The 24,374-nt window shown below is 46.1% G+C and overlaps 1 protein-coding gene across 2 annotated transcripts; it reads left to right on the forward strand.

Moving 5' to 3' along the window:
• The first annotated feature begins 20,447 nt into the window (after positions 1-20,447).
• On the forward strand, positions 20,448-24,374 carry AURKC (aurora kinase C). Of its 2 annotated transcripts, none has more exons than XM_069552231.1 (7): positions 20,448-20,803; positions 20,907-20,943; positions 21,185-21,376; positions 21,758-21,896; positions 22,495-22,643; positions 23,718-23,892; positions 24,099-24,374. In XM_069552231.1, the coding sequence occupies exons 1-7, from the start codon at positions 20,755-20,757 to the stop codon at positions 24,111-24,113; spliced, it is 756 nt and encodes a 251-aa protein (XP_069408332.1). In that variant the 5' UTR covers positions 20,448-20,754; the 3' UTR covers positions 24,114-24,374. The 2 variants fall into 2 exon arrangements, with proteins under 2 accessions (XP_069408332.1, XP_069408331.1); XM_069552230.1 differs by having other exon boundaries at positions 20,538-20,803; positions 24,065-24,374.

Raw genomic sequence — 24,374 nt, forward strand, 5'->3', positions numbered from 1 at the left:
TCTTGGCCTCCGGAGGAGCAGAATTCAATCTGGGGCCAGAGATGAGGCTTGATCGCTCAGAGCTTTTGTGTAATAAAGTTTTATTAAAGCATAAAGGAGATAGAGAAAGCTTCGGACATAGGCATCAGAAGGGGGCAGAATGAGTACCCCCCTGCCTGTCTTCAGCTGGATGTTATATAGTCACTAGCAGTCTGTTCATGAAAGAAAGGAATGCCTTAAAACTCAGAATAGCACCAGGCCCCCCACCCATAAGATGCATTTTGGGATAATCTTGGCACCAGATGATTCATCCCGGGCCGTAAATGATTGACTTGAATCTTGTAGGAGGGCAGATCACCATACAAATAGTTCCGTTTACATAGGTTAGGGGAACAATATCTGAGTATTAACATACTGGTTTGTCAAGTAGGTTCTGAGCCATTAGGTGGAACCGACTTGAAGACAGAGTTTGGGGTAAATGCATAGTACATTAATGTAGCTTAAGACAAACATTTCCATAAGAAAAATGCATTGGTTAACTCAAGGTTTGGGAATAGTTAACTTCAGGTGAAACCAGGTGTCGTCATGGCAACACAGTATTTTAAGAGAAACCTTTTAAATTTGTATAGAGAAGGGAAAAAATTCCGCTAGTTGTTTCCTCTTGCTGCTTAAGAGAGAAAAATGTCTGACATTTGCAGCCTATTTTCTCTGTTTGGAGACCCCTGGCCTTCCTGCCTGTTACCCTCTCAGTTTTACATTTCATTGTTCTTTCTCCATTCTTGAAGTCCCAAGTCTTCTATTAACATTTCCCGTCTGTTTGGCAAGTTGCCTATATCTGTTCTTTCTAAAGTATGTCTGCTGTTAATGAATGTTTTTTTCTTCTTCATTTATGTCTTTACCCCTTCATTCTTGAAAGATATTTTCATGGGACATACGATGTGCGATCCACAGTTCTTTTAGGACAAAAGAAAACATATCTGTTTTTCCACGTTCCATCTTCTGTGCACCATGGTTTCCTATGAGAACTACCTATCACCCGTTACTTCTCTGTCTGTAAAGCATCTTTTCTGTCACATGCTTTCTAAGTGTTTTTCATTGTGGTCATAAGTTTATGATGTATCCTGGCATAGAACTTTTAGGGTCTCTCCTGTTTGGTGTTTGTTCAGCTTTTTGAATCATGTGGTGTATGCCCTTGCCAAATTCGGACATTTTTAATTATTATTCAAATATTTTTTCAACCTCACATTTTTTCTTCTCTTAAGGAGTCCAGTAACGAGTGATAATTCTCAGGTTTTGTACCATAGGACCCTCAGTTCCCATCTTTTTGTTTTCCCCAGTTTGTATCTGTTGCTCATATTGATTAATTCCGATTGATTGTTCTTTGAGCTCACTGATGCCGTTCTCTCATATAATCTACTATTGAGCTCACCCAGTGAGTTTTCATATTGTTTTTTAAATTTTTCAGTTGTTTGATTTCCATTGGGTTATTTTATATGTATTGTATATTTTTGCCTAGTTTATAATGCCAAAGAAGGACTCCGAGAAAACAGGCAAAACTGTAGTCCAAAGTCATGATTCTCTGGTGTTTTTATCTTTGTATTGGGATAGAAATCCTAAATTAACTAGAGGAATGAAAGGCCTTACATCCACAGGTATCTCTGAGAACAGATTTTACAACTAAGGGTGACCTCCAGGTTATTCAGAGTTGTGTTCTCCAGGGGAGGCGTGTGTGTAGAATTTCCTGGTTCTCTAAGGCTTGTTACAGCCGCAGAGGAGGGTCACTCCCCCTTTGGGATCACTCCTCTGCCTTGTGACTGAGTGTGTCCCCCACCTCCACCCCCAGCCTGCTCAGGATCCCTGGGTGCTGCACCGCCTTCTGTACTTCGTGGTCTTTAACTTCGCCCTCTTAATGCCCTTCTAGCCTCATCATCTGTACAGTGAGCACCATATAGGATGTTGTCATTTTTGCCTCAACTGTCAAATGTGTTCAGTCTCTAGTCTCACTCCTGGGCGCTTTCTGCCCCACGTGCCCTTCTTTCTCTTACAAACACCCAGTGGAACTATTCTGTCCACTGTCTGTCCTCACGTCCCTGTGGTATGCTCCAGTGACAACTAAAGAGTGACCTCCGCCACGGTCACCTGGCTTGCGCAGTCCCATTTGTACAAAGTTCCCATTTGTACCCCTCTGTGCCCACCTCATTATTGGACCCTTGTGCTGCCCACCCCTCTTTCTCGAGTCCTTGGCTGGCTTCTGAGCATTTCTGCTCTTTTCCTTAATAGGGTCTGTGTTTTCCATCTATTAAATAGTTCCACTTCCCAGGATCCATGTGTGGCCTTTGTTTTCTCACTTGTGATGTGTTCCATGAGTGAGTTAATTCCCTGTCAAGGCATTTTATCCACAGTGGTCTACAGAGTTCCCCCAGTCTGTGTCTCCAGGTTCAATGTTTCTCACCGGCCATCCTTCCACACCCACTGTTTATATATACTGTGTGCCTCTGTCATGTGACCATGGCCTGGAGATAAACCTGTCATGAGAACAGCAGGCAAACATTGTTTTATACGTATGAACTCTTAACCTTTGCAGTGACTGTATGGTGGATAGTGTCCCCATTTTACAGATAGGAAAGTAAAGGCATAGACAAGTTGAGGAATTTGTCCAGGGTTTCATCATTAGAAAGTGTAGGAACTGGGATTGGAGTTAGCTGCCTGCAGAATCCATGCCCTTGACACTTAACCTCTGTCGCCTTTCATAGGTTGGGTGAGTGCACCACTGCGGAGCAGACCAAACCTTGGTCATTTGCAAATTACTTTTCTCACTTGACATTGATGCTGACCATCCCTCTAGGGTGAGTGAGATACACTGAACTCCCTCTAATGGCTGCATAACATGTTTTAACTGTAGAAGATACAGTTGATTTGCGGTGGCAGGAAGATTGTAAAGGGCTGAGGTTTTCAGCGTCCATATTCCCTGTGAATCCCACTGCCATCTGCCTTGTTGCCCAGGCCAGACGGACACCTTGCAGCCATTTTTTCATCCCACATCTAACCACTGTCCCGTTCTGTTTTTTTCCCCCTAGTAGACACCCAACAGATGTGTGTTTTAGTGAATGGCTATACACAGCAGGGAATGTTTATCATAATGCTTGGCTTCCTCACAGTGTTTACACAAAGCTGTGTGTATAGTTGCCACCATATAGAACATATGTTGACCTTGAAGAAAAGCTCCAGAAGCTTTTATGGCCAGATGGAAATCAAGATGAATGATTGTATCGTGTGATCAAGACCACACTTGGTTGAGCAATTTGCTAGGAAGACTCACAGGACTCATGTTTTGTTACCGCTCAACAGCTATGCTTATTCCACCAAAACGATGAAAGCAAACTCAGCCAAGAGCAAATGCACAGGGACCGGGACAATCTGCAGTTGTCCTGGCTTGGGGGAGTCACATGAGGTGTGCTCAATTTTAAGCTTTTTCAAGGAGGGACAGCCGTCGGGTGAAATGTCACATGAGGAAGCTAGCTCGAGACTCGGTTTCCTGGGGGCTTAACCAATATACTGAAGTCTAGACCTCCAGAAGGACAGCAGATCTTTGGCATAAACCACACCAGTACACAGCTTGAGCACACTGAGCCACCCATTTGTGGGAAATCCTCCAAAATCTAAGGTCTCAAACCACAGCCCAGGGTAAACCTGCTAGCTCAAGAGAATATCGGTCTTGGGCCTGCTCTGTTAGGTCATCATAGCAACTTACATGGAACTAAGATGCTGATTAATAAATTCGGACTTCTGTAATGGTAAGCACAGTTCCCTAAAAGAGTCATAATTTTGAAGCAAAGTCACTATAACCAAAAAAATTTTTTAAGATATCACTAAGCCAAAGTAGCTTAGTGATATCTTAACAAACTAGCCAGATTTTATTTAGTGATGACAACATACAGAGGAAGTCTGGTGACAAGGACCTTGGCTCTTTCTGATAACTGATACACGTGTGTGTGTGTATACACCACTTGAGGCCATATATATGTACATAGATGTGTAGACACCCAGTACATGTGTATCTTTATAGGTGAATGGCTTCAAGTGGTCTGATGAGCAATATACCAGCTGTTTCCCTTTATAAAGATGTAAGTGCCAGATCAGGGCTGTGTTTCTGAGGCACATGAGTCAGCAGTTGCTCATCTCTTCCTGCTGTTGATACTCTGCCTCTGTCTTCAGCAAAGAGAAATAAGGAATGTTTGCGTCATCCCGCGCACCTCATTTGAAACTGGACTACCTTGTGTCAGGCTGGGTCACCTTCACCATCTGGGGGTTTCACCTGGGGCGAGGGGGGGCAGGTGGTTCCTGCAGGGACAGCTTCGCTAAAGAGGTGCTGGAGACGGGCAGGAACCTGGTCTCCGGGGGCATCTCCGCTCCCCGGGCGCTCGGGCTCTGACCCGCAGACCGCCTTTCTCTCTCAGTCCTGGGATGCCCGGCAGCCTCTGGGATGTTCAGTGATGTCATGCTTGAGGTTTGAGGGCTGAAGACTTGTCATCTCTGCTCACGGGTGTGTTACGGAAGTAAAGTATAAACAGGCAACCTAGCAGGCCTCCCTCAGAGCCGTGTCAGGGCCATGGGCCCTCCTGTCATACTTCTGACCTCTGGCTTACCTGCTGGGAGACTTTAAAACCTTTCTGGCACTCTCCTCCTCCCCCTTATTTTGGATACTTAACGTTGAAGCATGTGTTTTTATTCTGAAGTTCTAGGATTTGGGACCCCGCTGATCCTGTGGAGACTGCTCCTAGAGCTAGCTAATCTCTCCGGATAATTTTCCCTGTGGCCTGTGCCCTCTGTAGACAAACCAGCCCTTCCAGAGCCAGAGCCCTGAACGACTGCCTTTATCATGTTCGCATGCTTCAAGACCCTTCCCCAGATAACCAGGCAGTTGAGGGCAGCCCTTGCCCCTTGAGCTGTGCCGGCATGAACCAAACTAGCAAATCCTGAACCTTTGGCTTGCCTGCGCCACCAGGCCCATGCCCCGCGGTGAAGATCACTATCTGCAGTCTCTCTACCCTCCCCTCCACCTCTTTGCCTCTGACTGTCCTCGGGGGTTGCCCTATGTGGCCCCGTGGAGCACAGCAGGCCCTTGTCTTAACTGGAGCCCTAAGTAACTCTTCAAAGGCCTCGTATCAGGATAGCAAATCCTACCCTTTAAAACAATGCCTGAAAGTGTTCATGAGATGATAAATACTAAGAATTTAATGGCAGATCAGCCACTTCGAGAAGTGAGGGTGCCAGTGCACCCAGCCACATGCGATCTTTGAGTTGGACAGGTGTGGAGAGCCACGGACGAGAGCGCCAGCCAGGGGCTGTCCAGGTGAGCAAGTAGAAAGCAGGTATCCAGGGGGCCGAGAGGTCCCTTAGTAAGGTCACACTCAGTCTCCCCTGGTGTCTGTATTTTAGGAAGATGGTGTCAGATGCCCGCACAGCCCCACACGTCAGACGGTGACAAAGCGCGACTAACGGGGCCACAAACTCCTTAATGACAACTTAGTCTCCGTGTATCGTCTCCCAGGTTTCTGGGATGTGAAGGAAGAAGCGCCTCTCGTGTGCCGAGTGCCAGGTCCTGCTACGTCATTTGTTCTCTCGGCCATCTCCCAGCTGACGGGCACCATCATCACTCTCCTCCCTCCTCCCTCACGGCCTCTGTAGGTCCATGAGCAGCAGCTCTCACTCTTGCTTGTTCCAGCGTCATCTCGTGTGCTTGCTGTCAGGATAAGTCACACACGTTTGAAGTGCCTTGCTTGCACCTAGGCAGTCACCACCGTTTTCCCCGCCGCCGAGTGTGCCCATTGTTTGTCTTGCCTGTGACCTCCCCTGCCTAAAGCCTGTTTTCCATCTGCTCTGTCCCTCACCCTTTCTGACTTGTCCTTATCCACTGCCCTGAGCGTCCGGCGCCACCGTCTTCGCCACGTCTCACTTATTCACCTCTTTATTCCTCCCTCTTCCTTAGAGGAGTGCCCTAGGGATGCTCTTCGTTTCCTTGTGATAATTGCACTTCACCGTTACCTCATCCTGTCTTTTTCCTCCATTTCCCAAACCTCCCTGCCTTGTGAACCTCCTTCCTAGAGTCCTGCCGTCTTCATCACCCTGGCCAAGATCAGCAGTGACTCCCGTATTTATATAACATAAGCCCTGGTCTTGAGACTGAAAATCATCTCACAGACCATTCTTGAAAGACACTCTTTTTCTTTAGTTCCTTATCATCACTCTCCTGGCTTTCTCCCTCCTTTCTGTTTTCCTTCCATGCTGACTCATCCACTTCTAGCCACCCATGCAGTTTTGAGATTCCTAAACACTTTTCACAGTCCCTTTTCTTTCTCTGTGGTCTCTCCCTAGGCTTCATCCGCATCCTTCATCTGGCTTCGCTCATCTTCATTGTCGTCGTTTAGTGACTCAGCCTTGTCCAAGTCATTGTGACCCCATGGGCTGCAGCACGCCAGGCTTCCCTGTCCTTCACCGTCCCCCAGGAACCTGCTCAAACTCATGCCCATCGAGGCCATCCGACCATCTCACCCTCTGTTGTCCCCTTCTCCCACCTGCAGGCTTTCCCAGCATCAGGGTCTTTTCTAATGTGTCAGCTCTTTGCATCAGGTGGCCAAAGTACTAGAGCTTCAGCTTCATCGTCAGTCCTTCCAATGAGTATTCAGAGTTGATTTCCTTCAGGATAGACTGGTTTGATCTTGCAGTCCAAGGGACTCTCAAGAGTTTTCTAACACTAAAGTTCGGAAGCATCAATTCTTTGGCACTCAGCCTTCTTTGGCATTCAGCCTTCTTTATGGTCCAACACACACATCCATACATGACTACTGGAAAAAACATAGTTTTGATTATACAGACCTTTGTTACTTTGAACAAATTGAAATTTATTTTCCCCGTCCTGACTTCTTGGGGCTCTAGACCTGAATTCCTGATTACTGTTCCCACTGGAATGTTTCGAAGATGTCAGTCTCCACTTGACTCTTTAGAGCCCGAACACGGCTCCCACCTCTCCCTGATGCTGACCCACTCTTAGCTTTGCTTCTGCACTGCATGGCGCTGTTTGGTGACCGAGGATGGAAACCCCTGGCTCAGCCTTGTACCCTCTGTTTCCTTACGCTCCACGTGCCAAGTTGCCAGTCTCACCTCTTAAATGCCTCTCAGGTGTGTCTTCTGTCATCTACCACTTCTTTCTAGACCATAGCACATTATCTATCACTTCAGCTTCCGCTCAGTAACTAGGTCTTTTTTCACCTGTGTTTTCGCTCCAGTCCATTCTCCACACTGAAGCTAGAGGTGCAGCGCAGGTTAGACTGCCACCTGCCCGACGCACATGCCCTTCAGTCGTTTCATGACTCGCCTTACGAAGCCCATCCATGGGGCCCTACCTGGTGTGGGACACGTCTAATTGGCGGCCTTTTCTCTTGCACGATCCCACTGCTCTGCTCTTGACTTGTGTTTCCTTTTTTCTCCCCACCCGTTTCTAGGCTCTTCCCTACACTTTGGCTGGAGAATGAATGCTTACCCTTCACAGTTCAGTTCAGTTCAGTCGCTCAGTTGTGATCAACTCCTTGCGACCCCATGAATCACAGCACGCCAGGCCTCCCTGTCCATCACCATCTCCCGGAGTTCACTCAGACTCACGTCCATCGAGTCCGTGATGCCATCCAGCCATCTCATCCTCAGTCATCCCCTTTTCCTCCTGCCCCCAATCCCTCCCAGCATCAGAGTCTTTTCCAATGAATCAACTCTTTGCATGAGGTGGCCAAAGTACTGGAGTTTCAGCTTTAGCATCATTCCTTCCCAAGAACACCCAGGACTGATCTCCTTGCAGTCCAAGGGACTTTCAAGAGTCTTCTCCAACACCACAGTTCAAAAACATCAATTTTTAGGCATTCAGCTTTCTTCACAGTCCAACTTTCATATCCATACATGACCACTGCAAAATCACATCTTACAACAAATAGCAGTTCCCCAGGGAAGCCTTTACTGGTATTCCCATCTAGGTCAGTACTTTCCTTTTTCCAGGAGACTTTCATGTCTGCCCAAGACCACCTTCAGGCTTGGTGTCACCATAGAAAGACAGAGACCGCGATCCGCAAAGGGAAGAGGCAGCTAGAATAAAATGCAAGAGAAACCGAGCACCTCGCCCAGGTGACTCCCCCTGTGCAAATCCACAGAGCTGTGTGACAGCGTGTTCATCAACACTAACAAGGGAAGTCACCCCAGCTTCCCGGCCCACAGATGCCTTTATCGAGGCAGCGACCACAGAGACACAGGATCCGCAGAAGGCAAAACGTAGTGTAGTCGCAGGTAGACAAAACCCACCCTTCACTGTGAGTCACACTGTTAGCATAGACTTTCTGGTCTTAATGATATAGTGGGGCCCACAGACATAAGCAGAGAAACCACTCTTACCAGGCAAGACCGTCTAAGGATGCAGAGGGAAAGGGCAAGTCTTGTTTTTTTTCTGCCATGCCACATGGGATATTGGTTCCCTGACCAAGGATGGAACCCAGACCCCAACCGTGAAAGCACTGGTCCAGTAATGACCTCACTGGACCACCAGGGAGTTCCCCCACAGGTACATTTTAGAACATGTTCAGGAGCATACGAGAACCTCCCTACAATGGCTGACAAGGTTCTGTACAGTTTGCCTCTGTTTTCTCTCCAAGTTTATCTCGCACCATTCTAATCCCTGCAAATTATGGCTAAGCCACACTAGCCTTGCTTTTACTCAAACACCCCAATACCCTCCCAACCCAGGAATGTCTTTCTCAAAGAGCCAGGGGTCCATTTCTCTGAAATGAAGTCATCAAAGGAGATAGCATCTTTCTGTCCCAGAGGCTCAGCTGGTAAACAATCTGCCTGCAGTGCAGGAGACCTGGGTTCAATCCCTGGGTCAGGAAGATCCCCTGGAGAAGGGAATGGCAACTCACTCCAGTATTCTTGCTTAGAGGGTTCCACGGACAGAGGAGCCTGGCAGGCTAAGATCCATGGGGGTCGCAAAGAGTCAAACACGACTGAGCGACTGTCACTCACACATCCCAGTTTCTTGTGGGGCAGGGGTGAGGGCAGGAGCCCAAATTGCTCCAAGTAGCAAAACTACCTCCCATCATATGAGAAGTTAGTTTTCCCCTATAGAAAGCCAGTGTAACAGCAAGTAATTAACCCCATTACTGGGTTAGTGTAGCATGAACTATGTGTAGCAAATGGTGCTGTCCTTACTTTATAGGACTAATTGTTTATTTGAAAATGTAGGTAATGGTTTGTGTCTGTTTGGCTATATGAAGGAGTGAGTGTTCTTCTTTGAAGTCTCTTAACAACCATCCACATCAGATTCTGGTCTAATACAACTTTAAACTTTTATTTCTTTACTGTCTTTGCAGTGAGACTTTTCTGAATGGGGAGGAGGCTTTTTCTTTTTAAATTGTAGTTCTCCAACAATTTACCCTATTTCCTATCTTAAAGAGTTCAGTTGCAATTGTTTTGAAATTTCTGTATATGTCAAACAAATATGTGGGCTGATTTTACTAGTTGAGACCCAAAGTGGAAACCAATGACTGAGTCCAACAAATAGAGTTGACCCTTGAACAACAGGGGTTTGAACGGCATAGGTCCACTTATATGCAGATTTCTCTTCCAATATACTATAGTACTATACCATCTGGGGTTGGTAGAATCCCTCCCTAGATGCAGAAGCAAGGATACAGAGGAATGGCAAATGCTGATAAGATAGGCTGGAACTCTCCCTGCAGGACTTTCAGCTGGACAAACATCTCCTCCAGCAACAAAATACAAAGAAACTGTAAGAGACTAAAAACACCTGCTTGCATGTGCAGATTAAGAGCAATAAGATACAAAAAGACCAAAAACTCAACTGCCGTTTCTGATGAGCTGGGAACAAAAGGACCTTGACGGGAGCAAAAACAGTGTACTGGCATGCTCCCTGCACACAGCACCAGCCAGGGGGTGGCAGACAACCTAAGCCACGTCTCCATCCCCACCCCTGGGCCCACCCCGGGCCCAACCCTACCCTCACCTGGTTTAAGAGACCAACTCGGCCCCTGCCCTCCAGGCAGCGAGTCAGGGAACCTGTTACTTGTTTTCTCCCTCCTGCAGCAGGAATCTTGCCTGAATTTTTTCTCAAGCCTCTTTGTTATCGCCAAGGTTATGACTTTGTCTACACACCAATGCCAAATGAAAAATACAGAGACAGAGTTTAGAGGATATAGAAAGATGGTTTTAATTCTCTGCCTGGTGAGGGGAGAATACAACAGGCTAGCACCTCAAGAGCTCTTTCAGGCCCATCCAAGTTTCTTCTCTAGACTATTCACTATTCCCTTTATTTTTCTGTTCTTAGAGGAGGAAAAACTTCATTTCTATTTTTTCTATAACACTCATCCATTTCTATTGATTAAGGCGTCCAAGAACCCTGGTGGTAAGACCAGGGGCTAACACTGCATGCCACATGAATAGTCCCCAATGAGGGATCGATCCTGTACCCCCTGCAGTGGAAGCACGGAGTCTTAACCACGGGACCTTCGAGGAAGTCCGACATGTGGATTTTTGACAGTGCTGAATGTCAGCCCCACCCCAGCCTTCATTTAAGGATCAGCTGTACTGTAGTGAGTACATGAGAGGGGAGCAGTTAGTGCAGCTATGGGTCCCTGCCCCATGCCAATGGCCTGGGCAGTCCTGGGCTGCGGGAGGCCGGTGTGTTGAGAGGGGGCACACAAGCCATATGACATCTGGAGACAGAAGCAGATGTCAGGGAGCTCCACCGTGGTGACCCTCATGCATGTGAGTGGTTGAGGAGGAACCTGCGGAATGGCCTGAACAGGACAGGACCCTCAAGCTGGGGCAGCTTGAGTTGCACTTGGTCCTGGTGTGTGCCAACAGCATAACGTCCCTGTTACCGAGTCTAAGCTCACTCTGCTCACCGCACAACAGGCCAATAAAATCAAAGACAGGTATTGAGGCAAGGAATACGACGTTATTTAGAAAGCTGGCTGACAGAGAGGATGGCAGACTAATGTCTCAAAATAATCATCTTATCTTGGTCTGGATGCCAGGTTCTTCTCTAAAACAGAGAGGGAGAGGATGTGAGGAAGTAAAGTAAAACGGCCTTTTATCTTGCAAAACAATACTGGATGTGTTCATTTCTTCTTTCAGTTCAGTTCAGTTCAGTTGCTCAGTCGTGTCCAACTCTTTGCGACCCCATGCATCGCAGCACGCCAGGCCTCCCTGTCCATCACCATCTCCCAGAGTTCACTCAGACTCACGTCCATCAAGTCAGTGGTGCCATCCAGCCATCTCATCCTCTGTCGTCCCCTTCTCCTCCTGCCCCCAATCCCTCCCAGAATCAGAGTCTTTTCCATTGAGTCAACTCTTTGCATGAGTGGCCAAAGTACTGGAGCTTCAGCTTTAGCATCATTCCTTCCAAAGAAATCCCAGGGCTGATTTCCTTCAGAATGGACTGGTTGGATCTCCTTGCAGTCCAAGGGACTCTCAACAGCCTTCTCCAACACCACAGTTCAAAAGCGTCAATTCTTTGGTGCTCAGCTTTCTTCACATTCCAACTCTCACATCCATACATGACCACAAGAAAAACCATAGCCTTGACTAGACGGATCTTTGTTGGCAAAGTAATGTCTCTACTTTTCAATATGCTATCTAGGTTGCTCATAACTTTTCTTCCAAGGAGTAAGCGTCTTTTATTTCTTTAGTGCAACCATTCACAGGTGGGCTGGGTCAGATTGTCTCTGTGTTAGCTGAATAAAGGTACTTTAGTTTAACAGTCAGGCTGAGGGGAGGGTTCCCCAAAGCAGGCTATTATGTATGATTATACTAACAAAAGCAAACACGCCAAAACAACTAAAAGCAAAGGTTAAAGTCAAAGAAACAGATCCAACACGGAGCCAAAACTGGCTCTTCTGTGCAACACCCTGGCAGCTTCCTGCAGTCAGTCACCCCGGCCATTTGGCTTCCCAGGTGGCACTAGTGGTAAAGAACCAGGCTGACATTGCAGGAAACGTAAGAGACGCAGGTTTGATCCCTGGGTTAGGGGCGATCCCCTGGAGAAGGGATTGGTTACACATTCCAGTATTCTTGCCTGGAGAATCCTATGGACAGAGGAGCCTGGCGGGCTACAGTCCATGGGGTGGCGAAGAGTTGAATGAAGAATCTAAGCTACTCCATTTTGTAAGGTTCCGGGAAAAGAGCCTTTGGAAATCCCCTGACCTCACCCCACCACCTGAGAACCAATCAGAACCCTTGGCCAGCCCAGGAAATTCGAGTCAAGCCTGGGAAAGCAGGACCAATCAGAACTCAACACCTAACCCTTCACCAGAAGGTGACCAATCAGACCCGGAGACTCCCGTTTTTTGAATTTTTCGTGCGATTTAATACCCTATATAAGCAATGTAACCCGGAGCTCAGGGCTCCTCCCTATAGCTGCTGCGTGGGATCCCCAGCTTGAGCTTGGTAATAAAAACTCTCTTGCTTTTGCATCGGTATCGGCTCCCTGGTGGTCATTGGGAGATTTCATGACTTGGGCATAACATTTGGGGGCTCGTCCAGAATCTCCCACTGGCTCCACGGGAAGACCAATCCAGAGAGTCATCTGCAGCCGGTAAGCTTTTTTCTGTCCTTCTTTTCACTCCTGGTAGGGCCTGGTTTCTGAGACCGGTATATGACTCAGGCGGACGCGCCGGAGAGTCACCGGTGGGGGTCGTTGGGAGACGTCCCCGACCCCGGCGTGGGGGGACGGAGTGCCCCTGTTCTCTGCAGACGATAGCGGGTCGCTCCCGCTGAATGGCCGGAGGCTGTCGTCATTCGGTTTTACCTCCGGACTCCCGGAGGTGTATTTCTCCTGTCTCTCTTTCTGTTTGTGTGGCTGTTCGTATTGTCTATGTTAATTTACCAACATCTGACTGACCCAGGGACGTTGGGGCAACGCCATTCTAGCCCCACACCTCTATCCTTGGTAACTGATAATTTTAAGGAGGTCAAGATGCGCGCTCATGACCTCAGTGTAGAAATTAAAAGGAATAAATTAATCACTTTTTGCAGCGCAGAATGGCCGACCTTCCACGTAGGCTGGCCCTCAGAAGGCACCTCTGACTTGGGAACTGTACACCGAGTCCGAGATATAATCTTCTGACCACGGATCGGACACCCCGACCAAGTTCTCTTTGTCAGCACATGTGTCTCCTTGGACAATTCATTTCCGAGTGTTAGACAAGAGCCCAGTTTCGGGCCCTGGAAGGGGTCCCTCTTCCTGCAACAAATGGTGACTCTGGCGGGGACTCTTCTTCGCCGAGACTGATATCCTGATCACTCGGGGTACTCGGGCCAGCTTGCCTGCCAATGGACCAGACCCAGCGGCCGCAACTGGGACCCTTTTGTCCCTGGTCTCCTCCTGACGCGGACAACTGGCCAGAGTGCCCCTACCGGTAAGGAACAAGAGACTTTATTGACCTCTCTCCCCTTCCCTCTCTCTTTCCTCTCCTTAACCCTTCCTATCCTTCCCTGTTTTTCTAGTCCTCCGGTCCTGGACGCAGGAATCTGGTCGAAGGGCCCTCAGCCTGAGCTGAGGATTGGAGACTGATCACCTCCTCTTGGCAGAGAACTCGAATTCTGGTTCTGATTTCTGGTAGGGCCGAGTTCCAGTCCTCCCTTCTCTGGAGGCCCAGGGAAAAGTCCCGTAACGCCTGGGTATCTGTAGGTGGCAGGAGACGTCTGTAAGGCCACCCCTTTTGCCCCCCTCTCCTGCCTCCTCTCCCTTCTTTTTCAACCTGGCTTCCTTTCCTTCCTTGAAATCTTTGATGTTAGTACTTGGATCTGAAGTTCTGTGTCTCTATAGGAGGTTTTCTGAGAGACTGTATTTTTGTATTTAATGGCTTCTCTGGTGGAGCCGAGGTTAAAGCGTCTGCCTGCAATATGGGAGACCTGGGTTCGATCCCTGGGTCGAGAAGATCCCCTGGAAAAGGAAATTTTGCTTTGTCTGGCAACCATGTGGTTTAGACCTGCCGCCATTTTGTTAGAACTTGATTTTCTTTCCCTGTGCCTTGAGACCAGGGCTCTCAGGAACGCTTATCTAGACCATCTCTAACTCCTGACACTGAGGGAAAAAAAAAAAAAAAAAAGCTAGATCTTACACTGTGTCTGTGTAAATATGTCTTGGTAATATTTTTGTATATGATCTCTATTTATTTGGCTTAAAAAAAGGTAAGCGCTTACAAATCAAGTAATTCTAAATTAAATAACAAATTCCAGGTTTATGTGAACTGGGAAATATTCAGTGTTAAATACCTGATATTAATGTTTGTTTGTTGACCTATTTAATATAGACATGTCTTAGAGTACTTAACGTTAAGGAAAATATTTTCATTGTACCTAGGTTTAATATGAGTTAAATATTATATCTGTTACAAGTTTGTCAACAAGAAAATTACCTCAAGTATAAAACTTCTAAAAAATGTAAATGAGATATGAGCTTTTATATAAACTCTATTAAGAATAATTATTCTTCAAAAATATCCATCTAAAATAGTCTCTCCAGATTGGTGTAACTTAAAATCTGACCAAATGTTCTAAACCCTTTTAATTGATCTCTTTGATAAAACTTCCTAAATAGAACTCTTTTGAAGTTCTTATGATCTCTAGCTAACTTTGGGATGTTTCAGAGGGCCCCTGGAACATCTCAAAGAGAGATATTAAACCGTGCTTATTTGGTTGGTTAAATTACATGGAAAAGATTATCAGATGAGTAATAAATCCACTCAGGTTATAATGTATGGTAAAATTACTAATACAGATATCCTAAAAATTATATGGAGTTTTTAACATTCTGATATGTCCTGGTATTTTAATGGAAAACCTGATGACTTCACAAAAGTTAGCAAAAGGACTGAATGAACCAGTGAATATGCTTATAACTTTTATGGTTTCTATCTGAAAAATTATGGGGTTGAATCTTACGTTTTCAGGGAGTAGGGGAAATCTTCCTCTCAAACTAATTATGACAACACTTTGGTAAAATTAAACATTATAAACAAAACAATTATATTTTCTATCTGACTCCTCCAAAAATTGGAAGTTCTTAGGTTTCCAGTAAGTTTATCAAATGAGTTAGGAAGGTTATCTCACGGATACAAAAATCTCAAGAAATTTTTGAGACCTTAGAAAGGGAAGAATTCACCTAGATTTGTTAGGCAAAATCTGTGATAAGCCTTTGGTGTGAGTTTCCCAGCCCTGTTTTATTTTAAAAGTTCAGTCTGAGACTCTATAAATGTTTCAGCAAAATAAAAAGCCTATGATCAATTATGGTTATAAAAATCATCAGACCAAAATCAGTGATAACAGACCTATTTTGCAAACAAACTAGCCTTAATTTGGTTATATTTAATAAAAATAAGGGTCACTTTAAGGAGAAAAAGATATTTCAAAACGTTAAATACCAGTTTGTTAATGGAGGTCTGCATCTAGTAAGACTCATCTCATAGACAGTTCTTTGCTGTTATGTGATATTGATGTAAAATTTAATTGAATTCTTGAAGAAAACCCTAAGTTTGTTTCTGAAGCTTATCTCAGTAAGCTATCTTTGGATGAAGATCAGATGCCTCATGACCTGCAGCCAGGACTGGAAAAAGACATAATTTAAGGGACTGTCTCCAACATAGATGGAAGGACTTTTTTATCAGGAGAAACTACACTACACGAGGATGAGAAGACGACGGCATCGGAGGGAGACAGCTTCCCCGAGATGCGGGACCTGACTCGTATGATCATTTATGTTTTCTTGACTTCTTAGACCTTTGCATATAAGTCAAATGCTTTTCTATCATAGGCCTGATCCTATGCTAGTTTTAAAAATCAATCCAATTGTTGGGTTTGTGGCCAATAACCTGTGTCTAGTTCTGGGTTACCTTGGTAAATTTCTCTACTACCAGACTCTAACTGGTTGGCCCTGAGAAAATTTACTTAAAAATTAAATCATACTAAAGATAATCAGTCTAGTGACACTAGAAAACTGGGCTCTGTGCCTTATAGATGGTGCCAATATATAATTTCCCTGGAAGATAAAGACTCTACAGGGCAGACTAAGTCAGATAACCTGAAGATATACTGGGCTACATCTAATGGAAGTTCTTAACATAAGTCTTCCTTGTGACTTTACTAATACTGCTGGCTATGTTATTTGTATTTCACCTGTTTTACAAAATTGCTGTTTCTTACACTGTATGTGTGTGAGGCCTCTAATAGAATAATATACAGTCCCATATGAGATCGATGATGGTAACAGTGTAACTCTGGATATGGCAAGAAGAAATAGGGAATATTTTCCTGGACCAAAAAGCTAGTAGGACAGGTGGTCCAGAGAATTTTAGATACTGTTTTATGGCCTAGTCCAGTAACAGCACACTGAGTGGCCTGTTTACCTGAGAATGGACACTCTCAGCACCATGGGATAAAATGGTCATGAAGTGCCCCCCTCATAATCATGGTCAAGTTTATGAGCAAAATGGGGCTCTGCCAACTGAAGACTGACACTCGCCATCTGCATCTACAAAGATTAAATCAGGCTGCTGCAACTGCTGACTTTCAACGCCCCTGAAAGGAGTTCAGGGTGAAAATCAGGAATGAGGCACTCTGTGCTCTGGGAAAAACTGGCAGAACAGGCCTTCAGATAGATCTTTTCAGGAGAAGATTTTATGAGTCCCAATTCTTGCATCTTCTCATACCTAGAGAAACACTGACGTCATTAACGGTGAAATCTGCTTTGGCTATTAAGGAAAAGTTTACAATTAAAAGTCAAAATAGAGTAGCTATGGTTCAGATATCCTGGGAAATAACTAGGTGATGCTATGGGTGTACTTTCAGATTAGACCTTGTATTGCTAAACACTTGAGTTTTCTGAGTCGTGTCAGGCTTGGATGCCACCATTTTCAAAACAATGTCTGCTGGAAGCTAGTAACCTTACTTTTTATAAAACTAGGCAACTGGCTACATGGCTATAAGTCTCCCTGAAGTGCCAGGTCCAGACTGGGTTTCAGACCTATTCTTCTAAAAAGAAATGAGATTAAGATTTTAATCATACAAGACTCAGATCTAAAACTTGGAACTCAGAAATACTTCCAATTCAGTGTCTATACTCCAAGCTGGGGCAGTCCTATGCCCCATTTTGACAGGAAGTTATCACAGTCATAGCTGCCTAGTTCCTAAAATTAAACCTGAGCGGGACTCTGTGGGGCTCTGGAGTGCAGATCTGTTCTGTGTTCTCCATTTCTTATCTGTAGGATATAGACTTTGTTCAGCCTCCTTGGCCTTCCCTGAATTCTAAAGCATGGATTCAAACAATTGCTAATCAGGGAAGGGAAGGTCTACAAAACCAGAAACAATCAAAGGTTGGTACAGCCTCCAGACAGAGTCCTGGTTCCTACTCAAAGAAATATGCATAACAATGTCTTTGAGCCCCCACCCAGGTGGAAGATGGTAACTTCAGACTGAATACAAGATTCCTGGAGCACAGCTCTGTTGCCTCACCACCAGCCAATCAGAAGGGGTCACAAACCCTACAACCCTCACCCCAAATGTTGCCTTCTGTTTCCGGAGACCAGAGATGACCATCCTGTTAGGTTTCCTGTTTGGCCCTTGTCTATTTCATCTCTGAGAGGGCCAACTAAATTGCTGTTACTACAAGGGTAGAAGCTGGTTTCAGATGTGGAAAACCGCAACTTAGATCAGGTAGAGAGAGACTTCTGCTCTGCTAGGCAGGCCTACGCCCATGCACAGCAGGAAGAAGTTAGAGAAGAAAGAGACCTCCGCCCCAATTCCCAAGAAGTATCTTGAGTATGAAGTCTCTCAGAGGGCCTATGTGCTGTGTTAGGGGAAGAACGTTGTTTTTATGTGAATCACTCAGGGGTAGTCAAGGAGTCCCTGGCCAAGATAAGAAAAGGGCTGAGTCAGAGAAAAAGAAAAAGAAAAATATCTCAAACCTGGATTGAATCCTGGTTCAACTCATCCCCCTGGTTCACAACTCTCATATCCTCCTTGGTGGGGCCCCTGATTATCTTGTTACTGCTACTCACCCTCAGGCCATGCTTAGTAAACTAACTAGTGGCCTTCATTAAAAACTGCATCAACACGGTGCAGCTCATGGTACTCAGATCCCAATATGCAGCCCTGCCAACGGTCCCCTTAACAGGAGACAATATAGAGCTGACCTCAGACCCATGATTGTGTCTGTCCTGGATCCTAGAGAAGGGGGGAATGAAGAATCAAAGCTACTCCATTTTGTAAGGTTCCGGGAAAAGAGCCTTTGGAAATCCCCTGACCTCACCCCACCACCTGCAAACCAATCAGAACCCTTGGCCAGCTCAGGAAATTCGAGTCAAGCCTGGGGAAGCAGAACCAATCAGAACTCAACACCTAACCCTTCACCAGAAGGTGACCAATCAGACCCGGAGACTCCCGTTTTTTGAATTTTTTGCGAGATAATACCATATGTAAGCAATGTAACCCAGAGCTCAGGGCTCCTCCCTATAGCTGCTGCGTCGGTATCGGTGGGAGCCCCAGCTTGAGCTTGGTAATAAAAACTCTCTTGCTTTTGCATCGGTATCGGCTCCCTGGTGGTTGTTGGGAGATTTCACGACTTGGGCATAACATTGAACACGACTGAAAGGACTTAGCACACATACCTCCTTATGTCACTGACTTTCTTAACTCAGTCAGAGATTTATATACATGTTCATTCATTCAGATAGTATACAGTCCATGGAATTCTCCAGGCCAGAATACTGGAGTAGGTAGTCTTTCCCTTCTCCGGGGGATCTTCCTGACCCAGGGATCGAACCCAGGTCTCCCACATTGCAGGTGGATTCTTTACCAGCTGAGCCACAAGGGAAGCCAAAATCAGATACTATGCCTTCCATGGAATATTCTTACGTTCTTAAAGAGTTGGGAATACCAGACCACCTGACCTGCCTCCTGAGAAATCCATATGCAGGTCAGGAAGTAACAGTTAGAACCGGACAAGGAACAGTGGACTGATTCCAAATTGGGGAAGGAGTCTGTCAAGGCTCTAAGTACATCATGCAAAATGCCAGGCTGGATGAAGCACAAGCTGGAATCAAGATTGCCAGGAGAAATATCAATAACCTCAGAAACACAGATGACACCACTCTTATGGCAGAAAACAAAGAAGAACTAAAGAGCCTCTTGATGAAAGTGAAAGAGGAGAGTGAAAAAGGTGGCTTAAAACTCACATTCCTAAAGCTAAGATCATGGCATTTGGTCCCATCACTTCATGGCTAATAGATGGGGAAACAAAGGAAACAGTGAGAGACTTTATTTTTTTGGACTTCAAAATCACTGCAGATAGTGGCTGCAGGCAAAAAACAACAACAAAAAAACCCCCAAAAACAAAAAAAAAACAACCTACAAAGAAATATCTCTTAGGAATAGGATGAAAAAACCCTGCACAAAATATTAGCAAAACAAATTAAGTACCATATCAAAAGGATCATATACCATGACCAAATGCAGTTTACTCCTGTAATGGAAGGACAACAGAATGAAAGATAAAAGCCCACATGATCATCTCAATTGATGTCATAAAAGCCTTTGACAGAATTCATGATTAAAAAAAAAAATCCACAAACTAGGAGTAGAAAGAAAGTACCTGAACATATGACAGACTTTATTTTCTTGAACTCCAAAATCACTGCAGAGGGTGAGCGCAGCCATGAAATTAAAAGACACTTATTCCTTGGAAGAAAAGCTATGAGCAACCTAGACAGCATATAAAAAAGCAGAGACATTACTTTGCCAGCAAAGGTCTGTCTAGTCTAAGCTATGATTTTTCCCATAATCATATATGGATGTGAGAGTTGCACTATAAAGAAAGCTGAGCGCCAAAGAATTGATGCCTTTGAACTGTGGTGTTGGAGAAGACTCTTGAGAGTCCCTTGGACTTCAAGGAGATCCAGCCAGTCAATCCTAAAGGAAATTAATCCTTAATATTCATTGGAAGGACTGATGCTGAAGCTGAAGCTCCAATACCTAGGCCACCAGATGAGAAGAACTGACTCATTTGAAAAGACCCCGATGCTGGGAAAGATTGAAGGCGGAGGAGAAAGAGACGGCAGAGGATGAGATGCTTGGATGGCATTACTGACTCGACGGACGTGAGTCTGAGTGAACTCCGGGAGTTGGTGATGGACAGGGAGGCTTGGCGTGCTGCGAGTCATGGGGTCGCAAAGAGTCAGATACGACTGAGCGACTGAACGGAACTGACCTGAACAGCACAGACTCTGCACACCACTCCCCGCTTGATGCCTTTCTCTCCACTTGTGTCTTTCTGGGGCGTTTCCCGCTTTCTTGGCTCCATGCCCGGCCCTCTCATTGGCCCAGTGCCCTAAGTCCCGCCCCCAATCACCGGACCGGAAGCTCTCATTGCCTCTTCCATAGAGCATGCTTCCTAATCGTCAGAAATTTTAACCAATGGGAGCCAACCAGGAACTACCCGCTCGGCCAATGGGGCCAGCGCACTTAGTATAAAGAGCCTAGCCTTCGTAGCCAGAAAGTCGCCCCGATTCAGTCCCTGAGAGGCTCTCCCGAGAGTAGGTTGTCGCGCAGCTGGTTCCCCGAGTCTGTGAGGGAGCAAGTGGCGACTACAGGAGCCTCAACCTGAATGTTACCTCCTGCCTGGACACCCAGCTCCGCAGGGCGTTCTCCTCCGCACCGTCTCTGGTCATGAGCCATCGAGGAACTGCGAGGAAGGCGGGCGGGATGCAGCCCGCAGGTGGAAGGGTAGAGGGTGTTTAGAAGACAGGCCTGGGGTCGGCTTTTGGGGGTGAGGGGGTGCACAGAACAAAGGATGGACATCTCTTTTCTCTTTTCCGTAGCTGCAGCAGGTCAATCGGTGCCCGGAGCCCCAGCCGCGTGAGCGCCTTTGCTTTTTATCAGGAAGAGGAAGGGAAGTGGGACCGAGGGTTGAAGAGCTAGCCGCACGTGTGAAGTGTTGCCTTAGGGGACCGACAGTGACGGACCCAACTCCCTGACTGAACCCTTAAGAAGGAAAAGGCGCCCGGGGAGGGAAACCGTGAAAGCAGAAGGCGAGCACGAGGGATCCCTGACTCTCCACCCACCTCCGAAACAGGTGCTCTGCTTTCTTTCCTGTCAGGCGGCGTTTCACAATTGATGATTTTGAAATCGGGCGTCCTCTCGGCAAGGGAAAATTTGGGAATGTGTACCTGGCTCGCCTGAAGAAAAACCATTTCATCGTGGCCCTGAAAGTCCTGTTCAAGTCCCAGATAGAGAAGGAAGGCCTGGAACACCAGCTGCGCAGGGAAGTTGAAATCCAGGCCCATCTCCAGTAAGGAGTCTTACGAGTTTCCTGTGCCGGTTCTTATTTTTTTCTCTTTCTAGTTTTCCTGTTCGGTCTCTGACATCTGAACTCAGCGTTTCCCCCACTACTACCTCCAAATAAGCCCTTTGCTTTCATCTTAAAGTTTTTTCCCCCTCTGCAGTTCATTCCAGTTATACCATGTAAAGCTCCCTGCATCAGACACTCGGATTCTGACACCCGCTTCGTTTTCCGCTCACAAATTTACAGATGGAGCAGTTCCTATACTGGTCCCAGAACAATTTGCCCCGCTGTGTGACCACTTATAATAGCATCATGAGTTGGGCCTCGGGGAGTTGTGTTTTGTTTTTTTAGGGAGCAGTCTTGACACTTACTCCTTCTGTCCTCCAGACACCCCAATATCCTGCGCCTGTACAACTACTTCCATGATGCGCGCCGGGTGTACCTGATTTTAGAATATGCCCCGAAGGGCGAGCTCTACAAGGCGCTGCAAAGGAGTCATACGTTTGATGAACAGCGTACAGCCACGGTGAGGCGGTGGGGGGGGGCGGGGGAGGGGGTTCAGGTTCACGAGTTTACTATGGGCTGGTGTGGGGGTCATTGCTTGAGGCTTTCATGAGTGTCCACGTGGCTTCTTTCTTTATTTCATTCTATAAATTATATATAGTGACTCTATATATATAGTGACACTAAATTATATATAGTGACTTACATCCTACAACTTCATATTTGGATACCCTAATGCTCAGTCGTGTCCAATTCTTTGCGACCCCATGGACTGTAGCCCCCACCAGACCCCTCTGTCCAAGGGGTTTCCCCAGCAAGAATACTGGAGTGAGTTGCCATTTCCTCCTCCAGGTGGATGCCCTAATAATTACCCCCAGAATATTAATAAGTACTGTGTATAAGTTTGAATTCTTTGGTTGTGAGCAACAGAATCTAACTGCACTACCTTATGGAAAGAAACGTGAAATGCTCTGAGGGAGTTCACTGAACAAATGAGTGGAACTGACCTAGAGATAGGAAGCAAGAAATTTTGGGAGGGCTCCAGATGGGTAATCAAGCATCAGTCATCATCGTCTTGTGGCTGGCTTCATTTCCAGACTGCCTTTTCATTTGTCACACAGATAATAGAGGAGTTGGCAGACGCTCTGATCTACTGCCATGAAAAGAAGGTGATTCACAGGGACATTAAGCCAGAGAACCTGCTGCTGGGGCTCATGGGTGAAGTGAAGATCGCAGACTTCGGCTGGTCTGTGCACACCCCCTCTCTGAGGTAGGTCCAGTGGGTGCCAGTTAAGATGGTCTAGTTTAAGTCATCTCACATGTAAGACTCAGACACAAACTGAGTTTGTATTTAAATACTGCCTTTTGAAATGCATATTCTAATATATGTTGACTTAAGAATGGGGTTCCACTATACCTTTTGTTTTAAATCCTCTTAACATTTAAGTTTATCAATAAATTTCCATGTAAATACGTCAAGAACTATTGTGCCCTAATTCCACAAATTTTACTCTATCAACAAAGCATAATTATACATGTATATAGGGTTTCACAGGTGGCGCTAGCGGTAAAGAACCTGCCTACCCATGCGAAAGATGTGGGTTTCATCCCTGGGTCGTGAAGATCCTTTGGAGGAGGGCATGGCGACCCACTCCAGTATTCTTGCCTGGAGAATCCCATGGACAGAGGAGCCTGTCAGGCTACAGTCCATGGAGCTGCAAAGAGCTAGAAGTGACTGAAGTGACTTAACACACACACACATGCACATAAATACATGTATACATATGGTTGAGTCCCTTCGATGTTCACCTGAAACTACCACAACATTGTTAACCAGCTATATGAGTGAAAGTCACTCAGCCGTGTCTGACTCTTTGCAACCCCGTGGACTGTAGCCCGCCAAGCTCCTTTGTCCATGGAATTCTCCAGGCAAGAATACTGAAGTGAAGGTTGATATTTCCTTTTCCAGAGGATCTTCCTGACCCAGGAAGTGAAGCCAGGTCTCCTGCATTGCAGGCAGATTCTTTAATCAGCTATACCCCAGTACAAAATAAAAAGTTTAAAATTTGAAAAAAAAAAAAAGCATAACTAATTTACTTGGTCTCTCTTGTTGCACCATCAGTTTGTTCCAAATCTTCCTTGTGAAAACTTCCTGGATCATGAGCTAAATATAAATAATTGTAGAAAGAATCTCAGAATATGGAATTGATGGGTCCCAGTACTTGTGTTCTCCAAACCTTGATGCATGTTAATTCCTGTGCTTGGGAGGGGACTGCCTGGGCCTGGAAGCTGGGCACGGACAGCTTCTCTTGTACTTAGTGCCCCTTTCTCTGCAACTCTCTAGGAGAAGGACCACGTGTGGGACGTTGGACTACTTGCCCCCAGAAATGATCGAGGGGAGAACATACGATGAGAAGGTGGATTTATGGTGCATTGGGGTGCTCTGCTACGAGTTGCTGGTAGGAAATCCACCCTTTGAGAGTGCCTCCACTAGTGAGACCTACAGACGCATCCTCAAGGTGGGATGGCCACACTCTGGGCATTCATGTGGCAGCTGGCTGGTAGGGCGTGGGGAGGTGGGCGGGCCTGTGGAGCCTGGGGCACACACAGTGGTGGTCTACTAACATCTAGGACAGTGCCTTGAGTGGATCAAGGAAATTAACCACACTTCTCCTTCTCTGGCCTCATCAGGTAGATTTAAGGTTTCCTCCATCAATGTCTTCAGGGGCTCGGGACCTGATCTCCAAGCTTCTCAGATTCCAGCCCTTGGAGAGGCTGCCCTTGGTCCGGGTCTTGGAGCACCCATGGATCCGGGCCCACTCTCAGAGGGTGCTGCCCCCATCTGTTCAGAGGGCTTTCTGAGCCCTGTCCAGCCCTATCCCTTTGGTATTGCTCATGGAGCACCGTTGGCTCTGGTATCTCACTTGCCTTTTGTTTCTTCTCTTTTAAGATGCATCATTTTATTATCATCCTTAATAAAAGTTGAGTCATTTTGTACCAA

The sequence above is a fragment of the Ovis canadensis genome, chromosome 14, assembly GCF_042477335.2.
Source record: "Ovis canadensis isolate MfBH-ARS-UI-01 breed Bighorn chromosome 14, ARS-UI_OviCan_v2, whole genome shotgun sequence".
Lineage (NCBI taxonomy): Eukaryota > Metazoa > Chordata > Mammalia > Artiodactyla > Bovidae > Ovis > Ovis canadensis.

Excerpts from the sequence above, each read along its gene's own strand:
- AURKC (XM_069552230.1), top strand. The coding sequence starts at position 20,755 with ATGAGCCATCGAGGAACTGCGAGGAAGGCGGGCGGGATGCAGCCCGCA. Across the intron at positions 20,804-20,906 it reads GGGCGGGATGCAGCCCGCAG|CTGCAGCAGGTCAATCGGTG; the intron begins GTGGAAGGGTAG and ends TCTTTTCCGTAG. Across the intron at positions 21,897-22,494 it reads ATGAACAGCGTACAGCCACG|ATAATAGAGGAGTTGGCAGA; the intron begins GTGAGGCGGTGG and ends TTTGTCACACAG.